This window comes from Odontesthes bonariensis, chromosome 12, assembly GCF_027942865.1.
Source record: "Odontesthes bonariensis isolate fOdoBon6 chromosome 12, fOdoBon6.hap1, whole genome shotgun sequence".
Lineage (NCBI taxonomy): Eukaryota > Metazoa > Chordata > Actinopteri > Atheriniformes > Atherinopsidae > Odontesthes > Odontesthes bonariensis.
The window spans coordinates 30,606,437-30,625,769 of record NC_134517.1 but is presented as its reverse complement, the minus strand read 5'-3'; the positions used below and the strand labels follow the sequence as shown (position 1 = coordinate 30,625,769).

General features: G+C 40.7%; 4 protein-coding genes across 4 annotated transcripts; all 4 read right to left on the bottom strand.

The window, feature by feature from the left end:
- On the bottom strand, positions 1 to 924 carry LOC142396219 (olfactory receptor 11A1-like). Its single transcript, XM_075478771.1, has one exon. It carries the CDS (start codon positions 922 to 924, stop codon positions 1 to 3), a length of 924 nt encoding a protein of 307 aa, XP_075334886.1.
- A 3,489-nt stretch (positions 925 to 4,413) lies between these two features.
- On the bottom strand, positions 4,414 to 5,438 carry LOC142396218 (olfactory receptor 6N2-like). Its single transcript, XM_075478770.1, has one exon. It carries the CDS (start codon positions 5,436 to 5,438, stop codon positions 4,515 to 4,517), a length of 924 nt encoding a protein of 307 aa, XP_075334885.1. The 3' UTR covers positions 4,414 to 4,514.
- A 2,779-nt stretch (positions 5,439 to 8,217) lies between these two features.
- LOC142396217 (olfactory receptor 11A1-like) lies at positions 8,218 to 9,141 on the bottom strand. The gene has a single exon (XM_075478769.1). The coding sequence runs from the start codon at positions 9,139 to 9,141 to the stop codon at positions 8,218 to 8,220; it is 924 nt and encodes a 307-aa protein (XP_075334884.1).
- Positions 9,142 to 16,231: 7,090 nt separating this feature from the next.
- On the bottom strand, positions 16,232 to 17,155 carry LOC142396005 (olfactory receptor 6N2-like). The gene has a single exon (XM_075478552.1). The coding sequence runs from the start codon at positions 17,153 to 17,155 to the stop codon at positions 16,232 to 16,234; it is 924 nt and encodes a 307-aa protein (XP_075334667.1).
- Between the last annotated feature and the right edge of the window lie 2,178 nt (positions 17,156 to 19,333).

Sequence of the window (19,333 nt, the reverse complement as noted above, 5' to 3'; positions counted from 1 at the left end):
TTACATTTTGTTTCGACTGAACAGCTTCTTTAAATGTTTGAATATTTCTTTCATTTTCAACCCGTATATGATTGGATTAAACAAAGGATGATACAGAATTATCTGTAATGTCATTATGAAGCGTGCAGTTTTTGGAACATCTGATTCCACTCGGGGTAAAATACCATCATATGCACCCAAACAGGAGACGCTGATTAAAACCAATAGATGAGGTAAACAGGTCTCAAAAGCCTTTCTTCTGAAATCTTTACAACTTTGGTGAGCTATTATAAATATCCTTGTGTATGTAAAAACAGTGAAAAGCATAGGGAGTGCTAAATTATCCAATAAAATAACAGCACCAAATAAAGTCGCTGCTCTTGGTTTTACACACTGAAGTGTGTATATTGCATTGTTACAAAATATTCCTTTTAAATCAAAGTTACATAATTTAGTTTGAAAACTCAGTATTACCTGTACTGCAATATGACAAGCAGGTACAAACCACGACACAACCAGGAGAATACTCACAGTGGTTTTTCTCATGATTGTTGGGTATCTCAGAGGTTTACATATTGACACATATCTATCATAGGCCATGGCTGCCAACAGTGACAATTCTGAACAACCTACAGAATAAAACGTGAAAAACTGGAAGAGGCAGGCAGAATATGATATGGTCTGTTTCTCAGATAAAATGTCAATCAAAAGCTTTGGATAAACAGCGGTGCTGTAAAGAGCACAGTTAAATAACAAAGCTGCAATAAAGATGTACATAGGCTCATGGAGGTCTTTGTGAATCCAGATCAGGTACACAATAGTAGCATTACTGGCAATTATTAAAATATATACTGTAAACATAAAGGAAAAATATAAATATCTGTATTTGTTCATTTCCACATGTCCAGAAAGAGTTATGTAAGTAATATTATACTCAACATCCATAAATATTCTCAAACAATGTTAGTAAATTTACTAGTGAAACAGATTTGTTAGCAACTACGTAGTTACACTAAAATCCAACCTGCACTGGGTGTCCTTTTCATTACCTTTCTTTGAAACACACTTGGCAAACTTGGTATGTAATCATCTACATACTGAACCATGTGAGTCTGTGGACATTTCTTTAATGAGATTTTCTCATCCTCCAAAGATCTCATCTCTGGTGGCCTGCCAAACTTTTAATGATTGTTTACTATAAGGTACAGTGTTCACAATATCATCCATGGGGATGCACAGTTGTGCAGTGGTTAGCTGAAGATGTGTCAGTTTTGGTGTCCACCACTACTTTAGATTCACAGGCCTCTTTCAATTCTTTGGCATGTTCATGAGCAACTTTACACATGGTCTGATATATATATTTATATTACAAATACATTGAACTTTGGTGGTCTTTTTCTGGGCCGCACATATCATAGTGCAGAGCAAAGTGTCTTTCAACTTTTGCTAATGAACAACAAGCCAGTCAAGCTGCTGGCCACATAATTTATGATGATATGTGTCTCCAGCAGTCAGGTGAGGAGAAAGCGGGAAAGACTGAACCAGAGCCAGGCTGCAGGTCCGCATGGTGTGAGCCCCAGGGTCCTGAAGACCTGTGCAGAAAAGCTATAAGGAATTCTACAGCAACTCTTCAACCTTAGCCTGAGGTAGGAGTAACTTCCAGTGCTGTGGAAGATATCCTGCCTTGTTCCAGTGCCAAAAAAATCTCATCCATCTGTCCTCAGTGACTACAGACCAGTTTCCCTTACATCCAATGTCACGAAAGCCCTGGAGAAACTGTTGTTGGCTCACCTAAGTAAGCCAGTAAACACCTTTCATGACCCACTACAGTTTGCTTATCGTAGCCCACTCTCATAATATATATGGATACCTCCACAACCACCTGGACAATTAACTTCCTGACAAACAGACCACAGTTTGTGAGACTGAAGGGTTGTCTGCCTGAGAAGGTGCTCAGCAGCACTTGAGCATTACAGGGGACAAGACTCTCAATTTCTTCTCACTGCGTACACCTCAGACTTCCAGTACAAGAAGTTGATTAACCTAAAGAACAACACTGACCATCCTCTTCATAATAGCCGCATTCCCACTGTAGGAACCTTTTGCAGTTCCTATAAACTTTTCAGGAACGGGGCTGTTTTTTCCCCGCATTCAGACATACAGGAACTAGGAACCACGGCCCTCAGTTCCTGGAACCATTTTAGCTCCTTCTCCTCAGCTGGGTCTTTTCTGGGTTCCATAGGAACACATCTGATGGAGGTGTTTGGTGGTTGGTAGCTCCGCCCCTTGTCAGATTTCCGCTTCTTTGTGTTCCTAATCTGCCCAACGCAAACAGTAGAATAACGGCTGAAATGTTCCTCATACGACACGGACACAACCGGCGCGTGTTTAATAAGTTAAACTGACATGTGGTCTCCTTTGTCTGCGGCGCTCTGCTCTCCTTCCTTAATGAAACAAAGAAGTATGGCCTGCTGCTCGATCCTTCGTCTCCTGACTCTCTCTGTGAGCTCTTCCAGCCTCCATGTTAGACGCTCGATGTGATCGTCCATGATTAATATCACCATCATGCAGACCATGAACACGGTGGCCTCCCCGCTCTCCATGTTAGCTTCTTGGTGTCACACCGCGGTGAGGTTAAGTTGGGTTTTTGTCTCGTTTCATGTATTGTTTCGTCATTTCCGGTTTTATTTTGAAAGATTAACTTCCCTCTCGTTCCAGGTCACTTGCCCTTCCTCTCGTGCTCCAGTCTGATTGTGGTATGAATGATTCCAACTGTTCCCCATTACCCCGGTGTGCTTAAGAGTCTGCGTCTCCCCCTGTCTTGTGTCAGTGTGTTGTATCTGTCCGTATGAAGTGCATCATCCTCGCCTTTTTGCCAAGCCTGATATCCAAGCCCTGTTTCCAAGTTTACCAAGTGGTATTTATCCTCGAAAGAGTGCTTTTTTTTTCTCATAGTGAATTTTGATAAATTAGAACCTGTAAGAGTTACAGTGTTAGTTTTTGTTGATAACCTTCTTGTTTTCCCTCCTAGTTGGAGTGGGTTTTGTTTGTAAATTTATCATAGTGTATTTCCTCCAATTTTTAGGAGAGACTTTTTGTTTTTTCCTCCGCAGCAGGAGTGATCCTTAGTTAATCTTAAAGTTTCATGGTCTTTTGTTTTTTCCTCCGTTAGAGGAGTGATTTTGAGTTTGATAATTTATATAGATATACTTTTCCATTTTGGAAAAGTATATTATTAGTATAATATTTCATAGCCTGTTTAGCTTCTCTGAAGAGGAACTTGTTGATTCTGCTGCCCTCCTAATAAAGCATTGGAATTACATCTCCTGCATCTGCGTCCGCCGTTCTCTAAGTGTGACACTTGGTGGTGTTTTTTTCTTCTCTCCTTACTTTTCGCGGGTTTCGTTTTGTTTTGTTTTGTTGTTGAATGTGGCGCTAAAGTAACACGTCACTGTCGCAGACGGTTGTGTCGCATCAGTCCCTATCAAGGTCCTATCAATGAAACAGTTCCCCTGGGGAAGGGCAGTTATTAGAACGAAATTCGAGGTGGACCGTTTTTAGAACTGCATTCTTAGAACTGCTCTGTCCGAATGCGGCTATTGTCGTGTTGAAACAACAGAGAGTGGTCAGTTTGGAGCATCTTCAGCTCCTCCGCAGTTCCTACCCAACACACAGATAGCATGCTCTGACGTGACAGACATAATCTATTTATGTTAGAACTCTCTTTACTCTTGGCACAGTAATACCGTTTTTTTTATAAGTATATATGGCAAAAATTAACCAAAATGTGAGTTATTGTGATAAACACAGGAGTGCAAGATTTAATCAAGTAAATAGTTTTGTAAACAATTTCTACTTTTTACACCTTAATATTGTTTTCCCCTGCCTACATGTCAGTATCATAAATGTACAAATGTTTAGAAAGACCAGACTTTTCACACATAGCCGATTGTCTTCAAAGTCTATGGTTGAAACCTGGTCAGAATTTGACGGGGAGAAGAGGGTTAAGGCAGCTGCATTTGTAGGTGGCAGAATAACTACTCCTATTTTCATTTAGAGGTTCTAGAAAAACACACTTCCCAAAATTGAAATGATGTAATATAACTTGACAGTGCTTAAAACCATTGTCCCATAAACTGATCTTGTTTCAAAATGTCTCTCTGTCCATGACTATCTCAGGTTTAGGTCTCTGGCCCATGTGCATAACCAGGTAACACACTCTGTGTGTCAGCTTACTACCAGATCATAGACATAGCCAGTGTTAATCTTGTGCTAACCTCTTTTTTTTTTTTTTATGTTTGCAGATATAGAAATCTGGCTCTCAAGGATTTGACAACCAGCCACCTCCTGCCTCTGTTCATCTTGACAATCATATCTGTCTCTTTCAGCTTAGACCAAACAAAACAAAACTACATCAACAGCCTCACTAACAACAGACAATGTGCAGCCTAAACACCAACTGCAGCAGCATTGAATATAGGGTGTGCTTTCGAACTCAGACGGTGCAGATAATAAATCCAATTTTTTACATAAAGTTAGTTTTTGGATGAACAAAACAACCTTTTCAGATGTTTAGAAATTCCTTTCATTTTCAGCCCGTATATGAATGGATTAAAGGAAGGATGATAAAGAACTATCTGTAATGTCATTATTAACCGTGCAGTTTTGGGAAAATTGGATTCCACTCGAGCTATAATAACATCATATGCTGAAAAAAGTGTGAAGCCGATTAAAACCAATAGATGAGGTAAACAGGTCTCAAAAGCCTTTCTCCTGAATTCTTTACTACTTCGGTGAGATATTATAAATATCCTCATATATGTAAAAACCGTGAAGAACATAGGAAGTATTACGAAATCAAATAAAGAAATAACACCAAATATAGTCAGCGCTCTTGATCTTTCACACAGAAGTGTGTAAATTGAGTTGTTACAGAATATTCCTTTTAAACTGAGGCTACATAGTTTAGCTTGAGAACTCAGTATCACCTGTACTGCAATATGACAAGCAGGTACAAACCATGACACAACCAGGAGAATACTCACAGTGTTTTTTCTCATAATAGTTGGATATCTCAGAGGTTTACATATTGACACATATCTATCATAGGCCATGGCTGCCAACAGTAGGAATTCTGAACCACCTACAGAATAAAACGTGAAAAACTGGAAGAGGCAGGCAGAATATGATATGGTCTGTTTCTCAGATAAAAAGTCAATCAAAAGCTTTGGATAAACAGTGGTGCTGTAAAGAGCACAGTTAAATAACAAAGCTGCAATAAAGATGTACATAGGCTCATGGAGGTCTTTGTGAATCCAGATCAGGTACACAATAGTAGCATTACTGGCAATTATTAAAATATATACTGTAAACATAAAGGAAAAATATAAATATCTGTATTTGTTCATTTCCACATATCCAGACAGAGTTATGTAAGTAATATTATACTCAACATCCATAAATATTCTCAAACAATGTTAGTAAATTTACTCATGAAACAGATGGATTCAAGATTTGTTAGCAACTACGTAGTTACACTAAAATCCAACCTGCACTGGGTGTCCTTTTCATTACCTTTCTTTGAAACACACTTGGCAAACTTGGTATGTAATCATCTACATACTGAACCATGTGAGTCTGTGGACATTTCTTTAATGAGATTTTCTCATCCTCCAAAGATCTCATCTCTGGTGGCCTGCCAAACTTTTAATGATTGTTTACTATAAGGTACAGTGTTCACAATATCATCCATGGGGATGCACAGTTGTGCAGTGGTTAGCTGAAGATGTGTCAGTTTTGGTGTCCACCACTACTTTAGATTCACAGTTCGTATTGATGATTAAAATGATTATTTTACAATACAGTAGTTATTTGTAAAAAAAAAACATTTATACAGTACTTTTATTTGTTAAACAAATGCTTGGGCCTATAAAAAGGTTTTGTTCTTTGGTTTCAATGTATTATGGAGTATTTCATTGTATAATAATTGTAAAAGAAATAAAGGTTACTACTTCACGGATTTCGCCTATCACGGGTTCTTTTTGGAACGTAACCCGCGCGAAAAACGAGGGTTCACTATATCTGCGTGTCATCTGCTTAGCTATGGTAGTTTATTTTGTTGTTTTTTTATAATCTGTGCCAGTGGGAGCATGTACATGTTAAACAGAAGAGGTCCCAGGATGGAACCTTAGGGAACTCCACATGTGATTGTCGTCTGCTCAGATATAAAGTTACCTATTGACACAAAGTACTTCCTGTTCTCTAAGTATGTTTTGAACCAGTTTAGTACAGTTCCAGAAAGACCTGCCCAGTTCTCCAGTCGTTTGAGTAATATATTGTGGTCAACTGTACCAAATGCAGCACTGAGATCTAGTAAAACTAAGACTGACATTTTTCCGCCGTCTGTATTCAGATATATGTCATTACACACTTTGGTCAGAGCAGTCTCAGTGCTGTGGTGCTGTATAAATCTCTGACTGGAAGGTGTCATAGCAGTTATTTTGTTTTAAAAAGTAAGTAAGCTGTTGAAAAACCACTTTTTTAATGATCTTACTTAAAAATGGGAGATTTGAGATAGGCCTGTAGCTGTTCATTTGTGTCTTGTCAAGATTGTCCTTTTTCAGTAGAGGTTTGATTACAGCTGTTTTTAGTGGCTCTGGAAACACATCTGACATTAAAGACAAGTTCACGATCAGCAACAAGTCTGATGATGACTTTCCATCCCGAAAATGCAGACGGGTGCATCTGTGAAAAGCTTGTTCCATTTGTTGAAAGAGACTGTTCATTTGATTTGTTCCTACTAATAAAGGTTGTAAACCTAAATGGCATATCGTGATACAATCATTATGTAATTGGGGGGGGCTCAAAATAAAATTTTGCTTAGGGCCCCTGTTTGGCCAGGGACGGCCCTGGCCCTACCTCATCTCTGAAGGCCTGCTATATTTCTGAATGTCTTTTTTTTAGACAGTGCAACTTTACACAATATTTTAATATCACAATATCAATATAAGTAAAGCAAGGTAAAGTAAAGTTGGTATTAATAACTCACACAACTTCAGGGATTGTGAGTTATTTGTTTCCCTTTAATTGGTTTTAACTAGTCCAGAAACAATGGAAAATAAATACAGCTTTTTCTCTCAGAGGTCAAATTCATTACACTGATTTTGTTGTATAAATTCTGATTCTGGCTCTTTATCAACAAAACCTGTAGAGCTTACTCATCTCACCTTTATCTACATCAGCTGAATTAAAAACTTTTTAAAAACTTAATTCTGGGGCAAATGGCGTGACATGATATAGACATGATATAGACAACACATCGGCTAAAATAACTTCAGCAGTGGTTGCAAAACAGCCTAATAAAGATCAAAGCAGCAGCAGTGATAAATCATGTTGTGGGAGCATCGTCTCAGATTAAATCATTCTTAGTGACTGTGCATGACACGGGTAAGTGAAGGTGAATGTGCCAAGGCCGAATTCAAACTTAAACTTACTTTACATGTGTTCTCCACTGGCCTTTAACTGTTCAAATTAATTTACTACAATCTTTAGAATAAGCTGGCAGGCTTCACCAACTCCTTTATGCCCCTCTTTTCTGAACACCACATTTGTTTTAGATCTACAGTTTTTCTCAGTTTCCACCTAAGAGTTTGCTGCAGGAGTGTTGCTGTTCAGTTCTACATATATCTGTAACCACACACGTCTGTAGTGTCCTAATTTAGTTGTATCAGCTGTATATATGGTAGTAATTATCATAAAGTGTGGTGGCTTCTGTTAGAGTGGGATTGTGTGCAGACATAACACGTACACTGTTGTGAAGAGTGTTGTTCATTCCACAAGAAAGAGCTGTGCTCATTTCACATTTCTAACATCTTTGTACAGTTTGAAATTCATGGAAAGATCGCTCATCAATGTGCCCATTTAACAGATAGTAAACGTTCATAGTAAGAATATACACTAGAATAAAAAGAGACATCTCCAAAAGATTCAAATATATAAATCTGTTTTGAAATAAAATATATCAATGAAATTGATTTCACAAAAAGATGAATCTTCCCTTTGGAGTTGTTCAGATCAAAAAATCATTGATTTGTGTCTGACCACATGAACAGTAAAATGTTTACCATAATATCGATTTTCACTTAAGTGAGAAAAATTAAAACAACAAATGATTTTGCATATGAAGACATTTAAATTCTGATCAGGAGATTTATGACACTCAAGTAAGAAAAAACTGAGTTACATTTTGTTTCGACTGAACAGCTTCTTTAAATGTTTGAATATTTCTTTCATTTTCAACCCGTATATGATTGGATTAAACAAAGGATGATACAGAATTATCTGTAATGTCATTATGAAGCGTGCAGTTTTTGGAACATCTGATTCCACTCGGGGTAAAATACCATCATATGCACCCAAACAGGAGACGCTGATTAAAACCAATAGATGAGGTAAACAGGTCTCAAAAGCCTTTCTTCTGAAATCTTTACAACTTTGGTGAGCTATTATAAATATCCTTGTGTATGTAAAAACAGTGAAAAGCATAGGGAGTGCTAAATTATCCAATAAAATAACAGCACCAAATAAAGTCGCTGCTCTTGGTTTTACACACTGAAGTGTGTATATTGCATTGTTACAAAATATTCCTTTTAAATCAAAGTTACATAATTTAGTTTGAAAACTCAGTATTACCTGTACTGCAATATGACAAGCAGGTACAAACCACGACACAACCAGGAGAATACTCACAGTGGTTTTTCTCATGATTGTTGGGTATCTCAGAGGTTTACATATTGACACATATCTATCATAGGCCATGGCTGCCAACAGTGACAATTCTGAACAACCTACAGAATAAAACGTGAAAAACTGGAAGAGGCAGGCAGAATATGATATGGTCTGTTTCTCAGATAAAATGTCAATCAAAAGCTTTGGATAAACAGCGGTGCTGTAAAGAGCACAGTTAAATAACAAAGCTGCAATAAAGATGTACATAGGCTCATGGAGGTCTTTGTGAATCCAGATCAGGTACACAATAGTAGCATTACTGGCAATTATTAAAACATATACTGTAAACATAAAGGAAAAATATAAATATCTGTATTTGTTCATTTCCACATGTCCAGAAAGAGTTATGTAAGTAATATTATACTCAACATCCATAAATATTCTCAAACAATGTTAGTAAATTTACTAGTGAAACAGATTTGTTAGCAACTACGTAGTTACACTAAAATCCAACCTGCACTGGGTGTCCTTTTCATTACCTTTCTTTGAAACACACTTGGCAAACTTGGTATGTAATCATCTACATACTGAACCATGTGAGTCTGTGGACATTTCTTTAATGAGATTTTCTCATCCTCCAAAGATCTCATCTCTGGTGGCCTGCCAAACTTTTAATGATTGTTTACTATAAGGTACAGTGTTCACAATATCATCCATGGGGATGCACAGTTGTGCAGTGGTTAGCTGAAGATGTGTCAGTTTTGGTGTCCACCACTACTTTAGATTCACAGGCCTCTTTCAGTTCTTTGGCATGTTCATGAGCAACTTTACACATGGTCTGATATATATATTTATATTACAAATACATTGAACTTTGGTGGTCTTTTTCTGGGCCGCACATATCATTGTGCAGAGCAAAGTGTCTTTCAACTTTTGCTAATGAACAACAAGCCAGTCAAGATGCTGCCACATAATTTATGATGATATGTGTCTCCAGCAGTCAGGTGAGGAGAAAGCGGGAAAGACTGAACCAGAGCCAGGCTGCAGCACCGCATGGTGTGAGCCCCAGGGTCCTGAAGACCTGTGCAGAAAAGCTATAAGGAATTCTACAGCAACTCTTCAACCTTGGCCTGAGGTAGGAGTAACTTCCAGTGCTGTGGAAGATATCCTGCCTTGTTCCAGTGCCAAAAAAATCTCATCCATCTGTCCTCAGTGACTACAGACCAGTTTCCCTTACATCCAATGTCACGAAAGCCCTGGAGAAACTGTTGTTGGCTCACCTAAGTAAGCCAGTAACCTTTCATGACCCACTACAGTTTGCTTATTGTAGCCCACTCTCATAATATATATGGATACCTCCACAACCACCTGGACAATTAACTTCCTGACAAACAGACCACAGTTTGTGAGACTGAAGGGTTGTCTGCCTGAGAAGGTGGTCAGCAGCACTTGAGCATTACAGGGGACAAGACTCTCTATTTCTTCTCACTGCGTACACCTCAGACTTCCAGTACAAGAAGTTGATTAACCTAAAGAACAACACTGACCATCCTCTTCATAATAGCCGCATTCCCACTGTAGGAACCTTTTGCAGTTCCTATAAACTTTTCAGGAACGGGGCTGTTTTTTCCCCGCATTCAGACATACAGGAACTAGGAACCACGGCCCTCAGTTCCTGGAACCATTTTAGCTCCTTCTCCTCAGCTGGGTCGTTTCTGGGTTCCATAGGAACACATCTGATGGAGGTGTTTGGTGGTTGGTAGCTCCGCCCCTTGTCAGATTTCCGCTTCTTCGTGTTCCTAATCTGCCCAACGCAAACAGTAGAATAACGGCTGAAATGTTTCCTCATACGACACGGACACAACCGGCGCGTGTTTAATAAGTTAAACTGACATGTGGTCTCCTTTGTCTGCGGCGCTCTGCTCTCCTTTCTTCATGAAACCAAGAAGTATGGCCTGCGCTCCATCCTTCGTCTCCTGACTCTCTCTGTGAGCTCTTCCAGCCTCCATGTTAGACGCTCGATGTGATCGTCCATGATTAATATCACCATCATGCAGACCATGAACACGGTGGCATCCCCGCTCTCCATATTAGCTTCTTGGTGGTGTTTTTTTCTTCTCTCCTTACTTTTCGCGGGTTTTGTTTTGTTTTGTTTTGTTGTTGAGTGTGGCGCTAAAGTAACACGTCGCTGTCGCAGACGGTTGCGTCGCATCAATCCCTATCAAGGTCCTATTAATGAAACAGTTCCCCTGGGGAAGGGCAGTTATTAGAACGAAATTCGAGGTGGACCGTTTTAAGAACTGCATTCTTAGAAGTGCTCTGTCCGAATGTGGCTATTGTGGGAGGAATTCGGGGAGGAATTCGGGGAGGCCATGGAGAACGACTTCCGGACGGCCTTGAGGAGATTCTGGTCCACCATCCGGCGGCTCAGGGGGGGGAAGCGGTGCACCGTCAACACCGTGTATGGTGAGGGCGGGGCTCTGCTGACTTCAACTAGGGACGTCGTGAGTCGGTGGGGGGAATACTTCGAGGGCCTCCTCAATCCTACCGACACGCCTTCCGATGAGGAAGCAGAGTTGGGGAGCTCGGACGTTGGGCCTCCCATTTCTGGGGCTGAGGTTGCCGAGGTGGTCAAAAAACTCCTCGGTGGCAAGGCCCTGGGGGTGGATGAGGTCCGTCCTGAGTTCCTCAAGGCTCTGGATGTTGTGGGGCTGTCTTGGTTGACACGCCTCTGCAGCATCGCGTGGACATCGGGGGCAGTGCCTCTGGACTGGCAGATCGGGGTGGTGGTCCCCCTCTTTAAAAAGGGGGACCGGAGGGTGTGTTCCAACTATAGGGGGATCACACTCCTCAGTCTCCCTGGTAAGGTCTTTTTGGGGGTACTGGAGAGGAGGATCCGCTGGATAGTCGAATCTCGGATTCAGGAGGTGCAGTGTGGTTTTCGTCCTGGCCGTGGAACAGTAGACCAGCTCTATACCCTTCGCAGGATCCTGGAGGGAGCATGGGAGTTCGCCCAACCGGTCTACATGTGTTTTGTGGACTTGGAGAAGGCGTTCGACCGTGTCCCTTGGGGACTCTTGTGGGGGGTGCTCCTGGAGTATGGAGTGCCGGACCCCTTGATATGGGCTGTTCGGTCTCTGTATGACCGGTGTCAGAGTTTGGTCCGCATTGCCGGCAGTAAGTCGGACATGTTTCCTGTGAGGGTTGGACTCTGTCAGGGCTGCCCTTTGTCACCGATTCTGTTCATGATTTTTATGGACAGAATTTCTAGGCGCAGCCAGGGTGTTGAGGGGGTCCGGTTTGGCGACCTCAGAATCGGGTCTCTGCTTTTTGCGGACGATGTGGTTCTGTTGGCGTCGTCGGGCCGTGACCTTCAGCTCTCACAGGAGCGGTTCGCAGCCGAGTGTGAAGCGGCTGGGATGAGAATCAGCACCTCCAAATCCGAGACCATGGTCTTCGGCCGAAAAAGGGTGGAATGCTCTCTCCGGGTCGGGAATGAGATCCTTCCCCAAGTGGAGGAGTTCAAGTATCTCGGGGTCTTGTTCACGAGTGAGGGACGAATGGAGCAGGAGATTGACAGGCGGATCGGTGCGTCGTCTGCAGTGATGCGGGCTCTGCACCGGCCCGTCGTGGTGAAGAAGGAGCTGAGCCAGAAGGCGAAGCTCTCGATTTACCGGTCAATCTATGTTCCTACCCTCACCTATGGTCACGAGCTGTGGGTAGTGACCGAAAGAACGAGATCGTGAATACAAGCGGCCGAAATGAGTTTCCTCCGCAGGGTGTCTGGGCTCTCCCTTAGAGATAGGGTGAGAAGCTCGGTCATCCGGGATGGGCTCGGAGTAGAACCGCAGCTCCTCTGCATCGAGAGGAGTCAGATGAGGTGGCTCGGGCATCTGGTTAGGATGCCTCCTGGACGCCTCCCCGGTGAGGTGTTCCGGGCCCGTCCCACTGGGAGGAGGCCCCGGGGAAGACCCAGGACATGTTGGAGAGTCTATGTTTCTCGGCTGGCCTGGGAACGCCTCGGGGTCCCCCCAGAAGAGCTGGAGGAAGTGGCCGGGGACAGGGACGTCTAGGTCTCTTTGCTCAAGCTGCTGCCCCCGCGACCCAATCCCCGGACCAGCGGAAGATAATGGATAGATGGATGGATGGATAAGCTTTAGCATACATCAAAACATTGGAAACGTTTGTGTACATTGAACATCTCATTAATCTATTGTTTACGAAACAAGTCGCAGTTAATTACGTTGTCATTTTGGTCAAGAAGTGTCTAAATGCAATGTAATTACAACACACTAAAACGCATGACAAGAACCTTACCTTTGCCAGTACAACGCTGTTATCATCACCAGAGCCATCTGGAGGCTTGTAGATGGCCAAGTCCTGCACCCAGCCACGGCAGAAAGTCTCGTACGATTCTAAAGATTTGTGACTTTTAAACTCCTGCATAGTGTAGTAACTTACACCAAAGACAAGATAATTTACTATGTCCATATATGTGCACGGAGGTAACTGGTACAGGTTTCTGTGCCATTCTGCTGCAGGGAGCTCGTAAGGATCAATATTTTGGATGCTCGAGAGCTTCTCCAAATACCGCTGCTTTGCACTTGTAATAAGCTTGTCCCTGTAAGGTCCCTTTTCTTTCGTCTCATCTTTCTGTATTGCTTTGCTTTCTTTCTTTTTTTTATTGTATTCGTCTCTGTCCTGCCGAAATGATGAATGTGGGAAGATATCTGGAATATATAGGCGCGCCTCTGTTAAGTTCTGATGGCGTTGCCCCTGGCAACCAATAGCGTCTCCTGCCAACATGGCCGACCGGCCGACCGGAGTCACGTGACTCCTCATTCTCAATAGCTGGCGCATACACCTCCGTTACCGTTCCCACCCCCCAGCCATCACAGCCAATACAATTGCGCAAACTTGATATTGCCCTTGACTGACCAGTAAGGTAGAAACAGGGGAAAGTGATGCATTTACTGGCGGTAGTAAATAGTAGGAAAGTAGCAAACACAACATTTACTGCGTGTCAACAACGTCAACAAAAATACACGTGTATGTTTAAGACTTTGGCAAGGTGCAAAGCATCAAAGGTGAGTGTAATACAATAACAACATTAATTAGAAAAGTAATTATTACAGTTTAAGATGGGAAAGGCCTACAATGCATTGTATTTAAGGAAATGTATAAGATGAGTAAGAAAAAAGGAGGTTATATATAACCTAGGGGGTTACATCGATTTTACTTATGCATTGAAATTACAATAAAGTTATTCTATTTTTCTATACCTGCTTCGTCTACTGCCTGTGTGATTTGGGGGATCTCAGAACCTGATTTTGTGTCTGTGGAAGTTAAATCCGTGACACATGTACATGTTAAACAGAAGAGGTCCCAGGATGGAACCTTGGGGAACTCCACATGTGATTGTCGTCTGCTCAGATGTAAAGTTACCTATTGACACAAAGTACTTCCTGTTCTCTAAGTATGTTTTGAACCAGTTTAGTACAGTTCCGGAAAGACCCGCCCAGTTCTCCAGTCGTTTGAGTAATATATTGTGGTCAACTGTATCAAATGCAGCACTGAGATCTAGTAAAACTAAGACTGACATTTTTCCTCCATCTGTATTCAGACATATGTCGTTAAACACTTTGGTCAGAGCAGTCTCAGTGCTGTGGTACTGTATAAATCCTGACTGGAAGGTGTCATAGCAGTTATTTTGTTTTAAAAAGTAATTAAGCCGTTGAAAAAACACTTTTTTAGTGATCTTACTTAAAAATGGGAGATTTGAGATAGGCCTGTAGCTGTTCATTTGTGTCTTGTCAAGATTGTCCTTTTTCAGCAGAGGTTTGATTACAGCTGTTTTTAGTGGCTCTGGAAACACATCTGACATTAAAGACAAGTTCATGATCAGCAACAGGTCTGATGATGACTTTCCATCCAGAAAATGCAGACGGGTGCATCTGTGAAAAGCTTGTTCCATTTGTTGAAAGAGACTGTTCATTTGATTTGTTCCTACTAATAAAGGTTGTAAACCTAAATGGCATATCGTGATACAGTCATTTTGTAATTGGGGGGGACTCAAAATAAAATTCTGCTTAGGGCCCCAGTTTGGCCAGGGACGGCCCTGACCCTACCTCATCTCTGAAGGCCTGCTATATTGCTGAATGTCTTTTTTTTAGACAGTGCAGCTTTACACAATATTTTAATATCACAATATCAATATAAGTAAAGCAAGGTAAAGTACAGATGATAACATAAAGTTGGTATTAATAACTCACACAACTTCAGGGATTGTGAGTTATTTGTTTCCCTTTAATTGGTTTTAACTAGTCCAGAAACAATGGAAAATATGTGGCACAAAAAAACCCTCAAAAAACTGAAGTTAGGCGTTGCCACATTCAAAGAAGCAAGGTCAAATTGACCAAAAAGCTGAACAAATCATGTCACTGGATATACAAGAAGATGACAGAAAAGTACAGCAGTTGCACCTAAATTGACTAAGAGGAACAACAGTACCTGCACTGCCTCTAGACATCTCCTTATGGTAATTGTGCAAATAGACTAACTGACTTAGCTTCTTGCTTTACAAATAGAATAAAATCCACTTTAACATTTATTGCATAAACTAAAAAACCTTATAAATGGAAATAAAACAGTTCCTACCCAACACACAGATAGCATGCTCTAACGTGACAGACATAATCTATTTATGTTAGAACTCTCTTTACTCTTGGCACAGTAATACCGTTTTTTTTACAAGTATATATGGCAAAAATGAATCAAAATGTGAGTTATTGTGATAAACACAGCAGTGCAAGATTTAATCAAGTAAATAGTTTTAAAAACAATTTCTACTTTTTACACCTTAATATTGTTTTCCCCTGCCTACATGTCAATATCATAAATGTACAAATGTTTAGAAAGACCAGACTTTTCACACATAGCCGATTGTCTTCAAAGTCTATGGTTGAAACCTGGTCGGCATTTGACGGGGAATAGCAGGTCAAGGCAGCTGCATTTGTAGGTGGCAGAATAACTACTCCTATTTTCATTTAGAGGTTCTAGAAAAACACACTTCCCAAAATTGAAATGATGTGATATAACTTGACAGTGCTTAAAACCATTGTCACATAAACTGATTTTGTTTCAAAATGTCTCTCTGTCCATGACTATCTCAGGTTTAGGTCTCTAGCCCATGTGCATAACCAGGTAACACACTCTGTGTGTCAGCTTACTACCAGATCATAGACATAGCCAGTGTTAATCTTGTGCTAACCTCTTTTTTTTTTTATGTTTGCAGATATAGAAATCTGGCTCTCAAGGATTTGACAACCAGCCACCTCCTGCCTCTGTTCATCTTGACAATTATATCTGTCTCTTTCAGCCTAGACCAAACAAAACAAAACTACATCAACAGCCTCACTAACAACAGACAATGTGCAGCCTAAACACCAACTGCAGCAGCACTGAATATAGGGTGTGCTTTCGAACTCAGACGGTGCAGATAATAAATCAAAGTTTTCACATGAAGTTAGTTTTTGGATGAACAAAACAACCTTTTCAGATGTTTAGAAATTCCTTTCATTTTGAGCCCGTATATGAATGGATTAAAGGAAGGATGATAAAGAACTATCTGTAATGTCATTATTAACCGTGCAGTTTTGGGAAAATTGGATTCCACTCGAACTATAATAAGATCATATCCTGAAAAAAATGTGAAGCCGATTAAAACCAATAGATGAGGTAAACAGGTCTCAAAAGCCTTTCTCCTGAATTCTTTACAACTTCGGTGAGATATTATAAATATCCTTGTATATGTAAATACCGTGAAGAACATAGGAAGTACTACCAAATCAAAAAAAGAAATAACACCAAATATAGTCTGCACTCTTGATCTTTCACACAGAAGTGTGTAAATTGAGTTGTTACAGAATATTCCTTTTAAACTGAGGCTACATAGTTTAGCTTGAGAAGTCAGTATCACCTGTACTGCAATATGAAAAGCAGGTACAACCCATGCAAAAACCAGGAGAATACTCACAGTGGTTTTTCTCATAATAGTTGGATATCTCAGAGGTTTACATATTGACACATATCTATCATAGGCCATGGCTGTCAGCAGTAGGAATTCTGAACCACCTACAGAATAAAAGATGAAAACTTGGAAGAGGCAGGCATAATATGATATGGTCTGTTTTTCAGATAAAAAGTCAATCAAAAGCTTTGGATAAACAGTGGTGCTGTAAAGAGCACAGTTAAATAACAAAGCTGCAATGAAAACGTACATAGGCTCATGGAGGTCTTTGTGAATCCAGATCAGGTACACAATAGTAGCATTACTGGCAATTATTAAAATATATACTGTAAACATAAAGGAAAAATATAAATATCTGTATTTGTTCATTTCCACATATCCAGACAGAGTTATATAAGTAATATTATACTCAACAGCCATAAATATTCTCAAACAATGTTAGTAAATTTACTCATGAAACAGATTTGTTAGCAACTACGTAGTTACACTAAAATCCAACCTGCACTGGGTGTCCTTTTCATTACCTTTCTTTGAAACACACTTGGCAAACTTGGTATGTAATCATCTACATACTGAACCATGTGAGTCTGTGGACATTTCTTTAATGAGATTTTCTCATCCTCCAAAGATCTCATCTCTGGTGGCCTGCCAAACTTTTAATGATTGTTTACTATAAGGTACAGTGTTCACAATATCCTCCATGGGGATGCTCAGTTGTACAGTCGTTAGCTGAAGATGTGTCAGTTTCGGTCTCCATCACTACCTTAGATTCACAGGCCTCTTTCAGTTCTTTGGCATGTTCATGAGCAACTTTACACATGGTCTGATATATATATTTATATTACAAATACATTGAACTTTACAGGGGACTATCAGGGGGCTTTCTACACACGCACCTAGTGGGATGGCGTCATCGACGTGCACCGCTGCAGCACAGCTTATTTACTCCATCGGATTCAAAGTTGTCGTCCACGTCGTCAAAATCTGATAAATATCCTGCCACGTTGCACAAAACTAGCAGTAGCAAACTCCGTGTGAAGACAGCTAACCGTCACAGAGCATGGAGTGAATGAGCTGTGCTGCAGCGGCGCGCGTCGATGACGTCATCCCAGTAGACGCGTGTGTAAAAAGACCCTGATAACAACAACATGGCAGTTCTGAGCTAACAGTGCAATAGTACGCGTTCATTCATTCATTCGGCTTAAAGTATTGGGGATAAAAAGACAGATAATGCCTTATTTAGAGGCTGTATTGTCTGCCTCGTTCACTCCCGTCATGGATATACGTGGATCTCAAGAGATCTAAATAGGAGGCCGACGTTCACCAAACTGTTATCGGTGAGTAAATGAACGTATTTTATGCCAGAAATGAGGTTCATGTTTAAAAAAACGAACTTCCCCTTTAAGGCCAATTTGCGCTTTTCCTTTAAGCATTTTCAGATGGTAAAGGCCTCAGTATGCTTCTATCCGTCTCCATAGTCCGTCCTTTCGAAGTTCTCTGTCGGATACGCAAGGCAATTCAGCTCCCGATCAGTAGGCGTCGCTACGTTAGACGACCTAATCTCGCAACGTCTATCGTGAAAGTCGTTGATTGATTGTTCACCTTCCGGCTCCGTTCCACTCCTCACAGTGAACGATGGCGAGCGAGAGAGAAAGACTGTGTTGGAATTGGAGCTTATTGACTTTGAAATGCAAATAATTTTGACCAAATGTTAACCGGCCACACAGTAAACTCTTTCAAAAATGGCGGTGTTGTTGTTCTGAGAGGAAGGCGCTAAACCGGAAAAGTAATTCCGGAAATTATGTTGTTGGCCGACCAATCACAACCCTTGTGGTCTCCGTCTCCTCGACGGATAGTTAGGAATTTTGGTCAACACACGCAAGCGACAGAAAGCGTCTCCGGGAGGGTCTCCGTTGATGGAGAGGGCTCTCCTTAGGCGACCATAAATCAGCCTTTACTCTGCCCTAATAAATTTCTGATTTTATAACAGCATCATCATCCTACAAAATCATCATTAGAGTGACTTAAAGTCAATGTCTGCACAGTGAACACGACTACATGTACACTGATCTCCAACAGAGAAAGTCAGAAGCAGCTGAAAGTCTTGAACATTTTCTCTCATCCACAAATTTATTGATTTATTTGCACGTATACTGGTAAAAGGAAAGTTGCATGGACCTCTCTGTATCTATATATTTTGTTACAAGCTCAAAATGAAATAAAAAAAATTTGTTTTAGTGCATAACCTACTTTATTTGAAAAGTTTAACAGTGTGCATTGCAGCCATGACTTTAAATAGAACTTTGCCCTCAGAAGTCACAATCATAATACTGATCTTATCATGTAATTTCTAATTTTGAGTCCTAATCAACAAAACCTGAAGAGCTTACTCAGTTTACATTTATCTACCTCAGTTGAATTAATGACTTTTTAAAAACTTAACTCGTGTGCACATTGAGTAACAAAACATAGGCAACATAACACTAACATGGGCTAAGATAACTTCAGCAGTGGGTGCAAAACAGCATAAAAATGAGCAGAGCAGCAGCTGTGATAAATCATGTTGTGGGAGCATCATCTCAGATTAAATCATTCTTT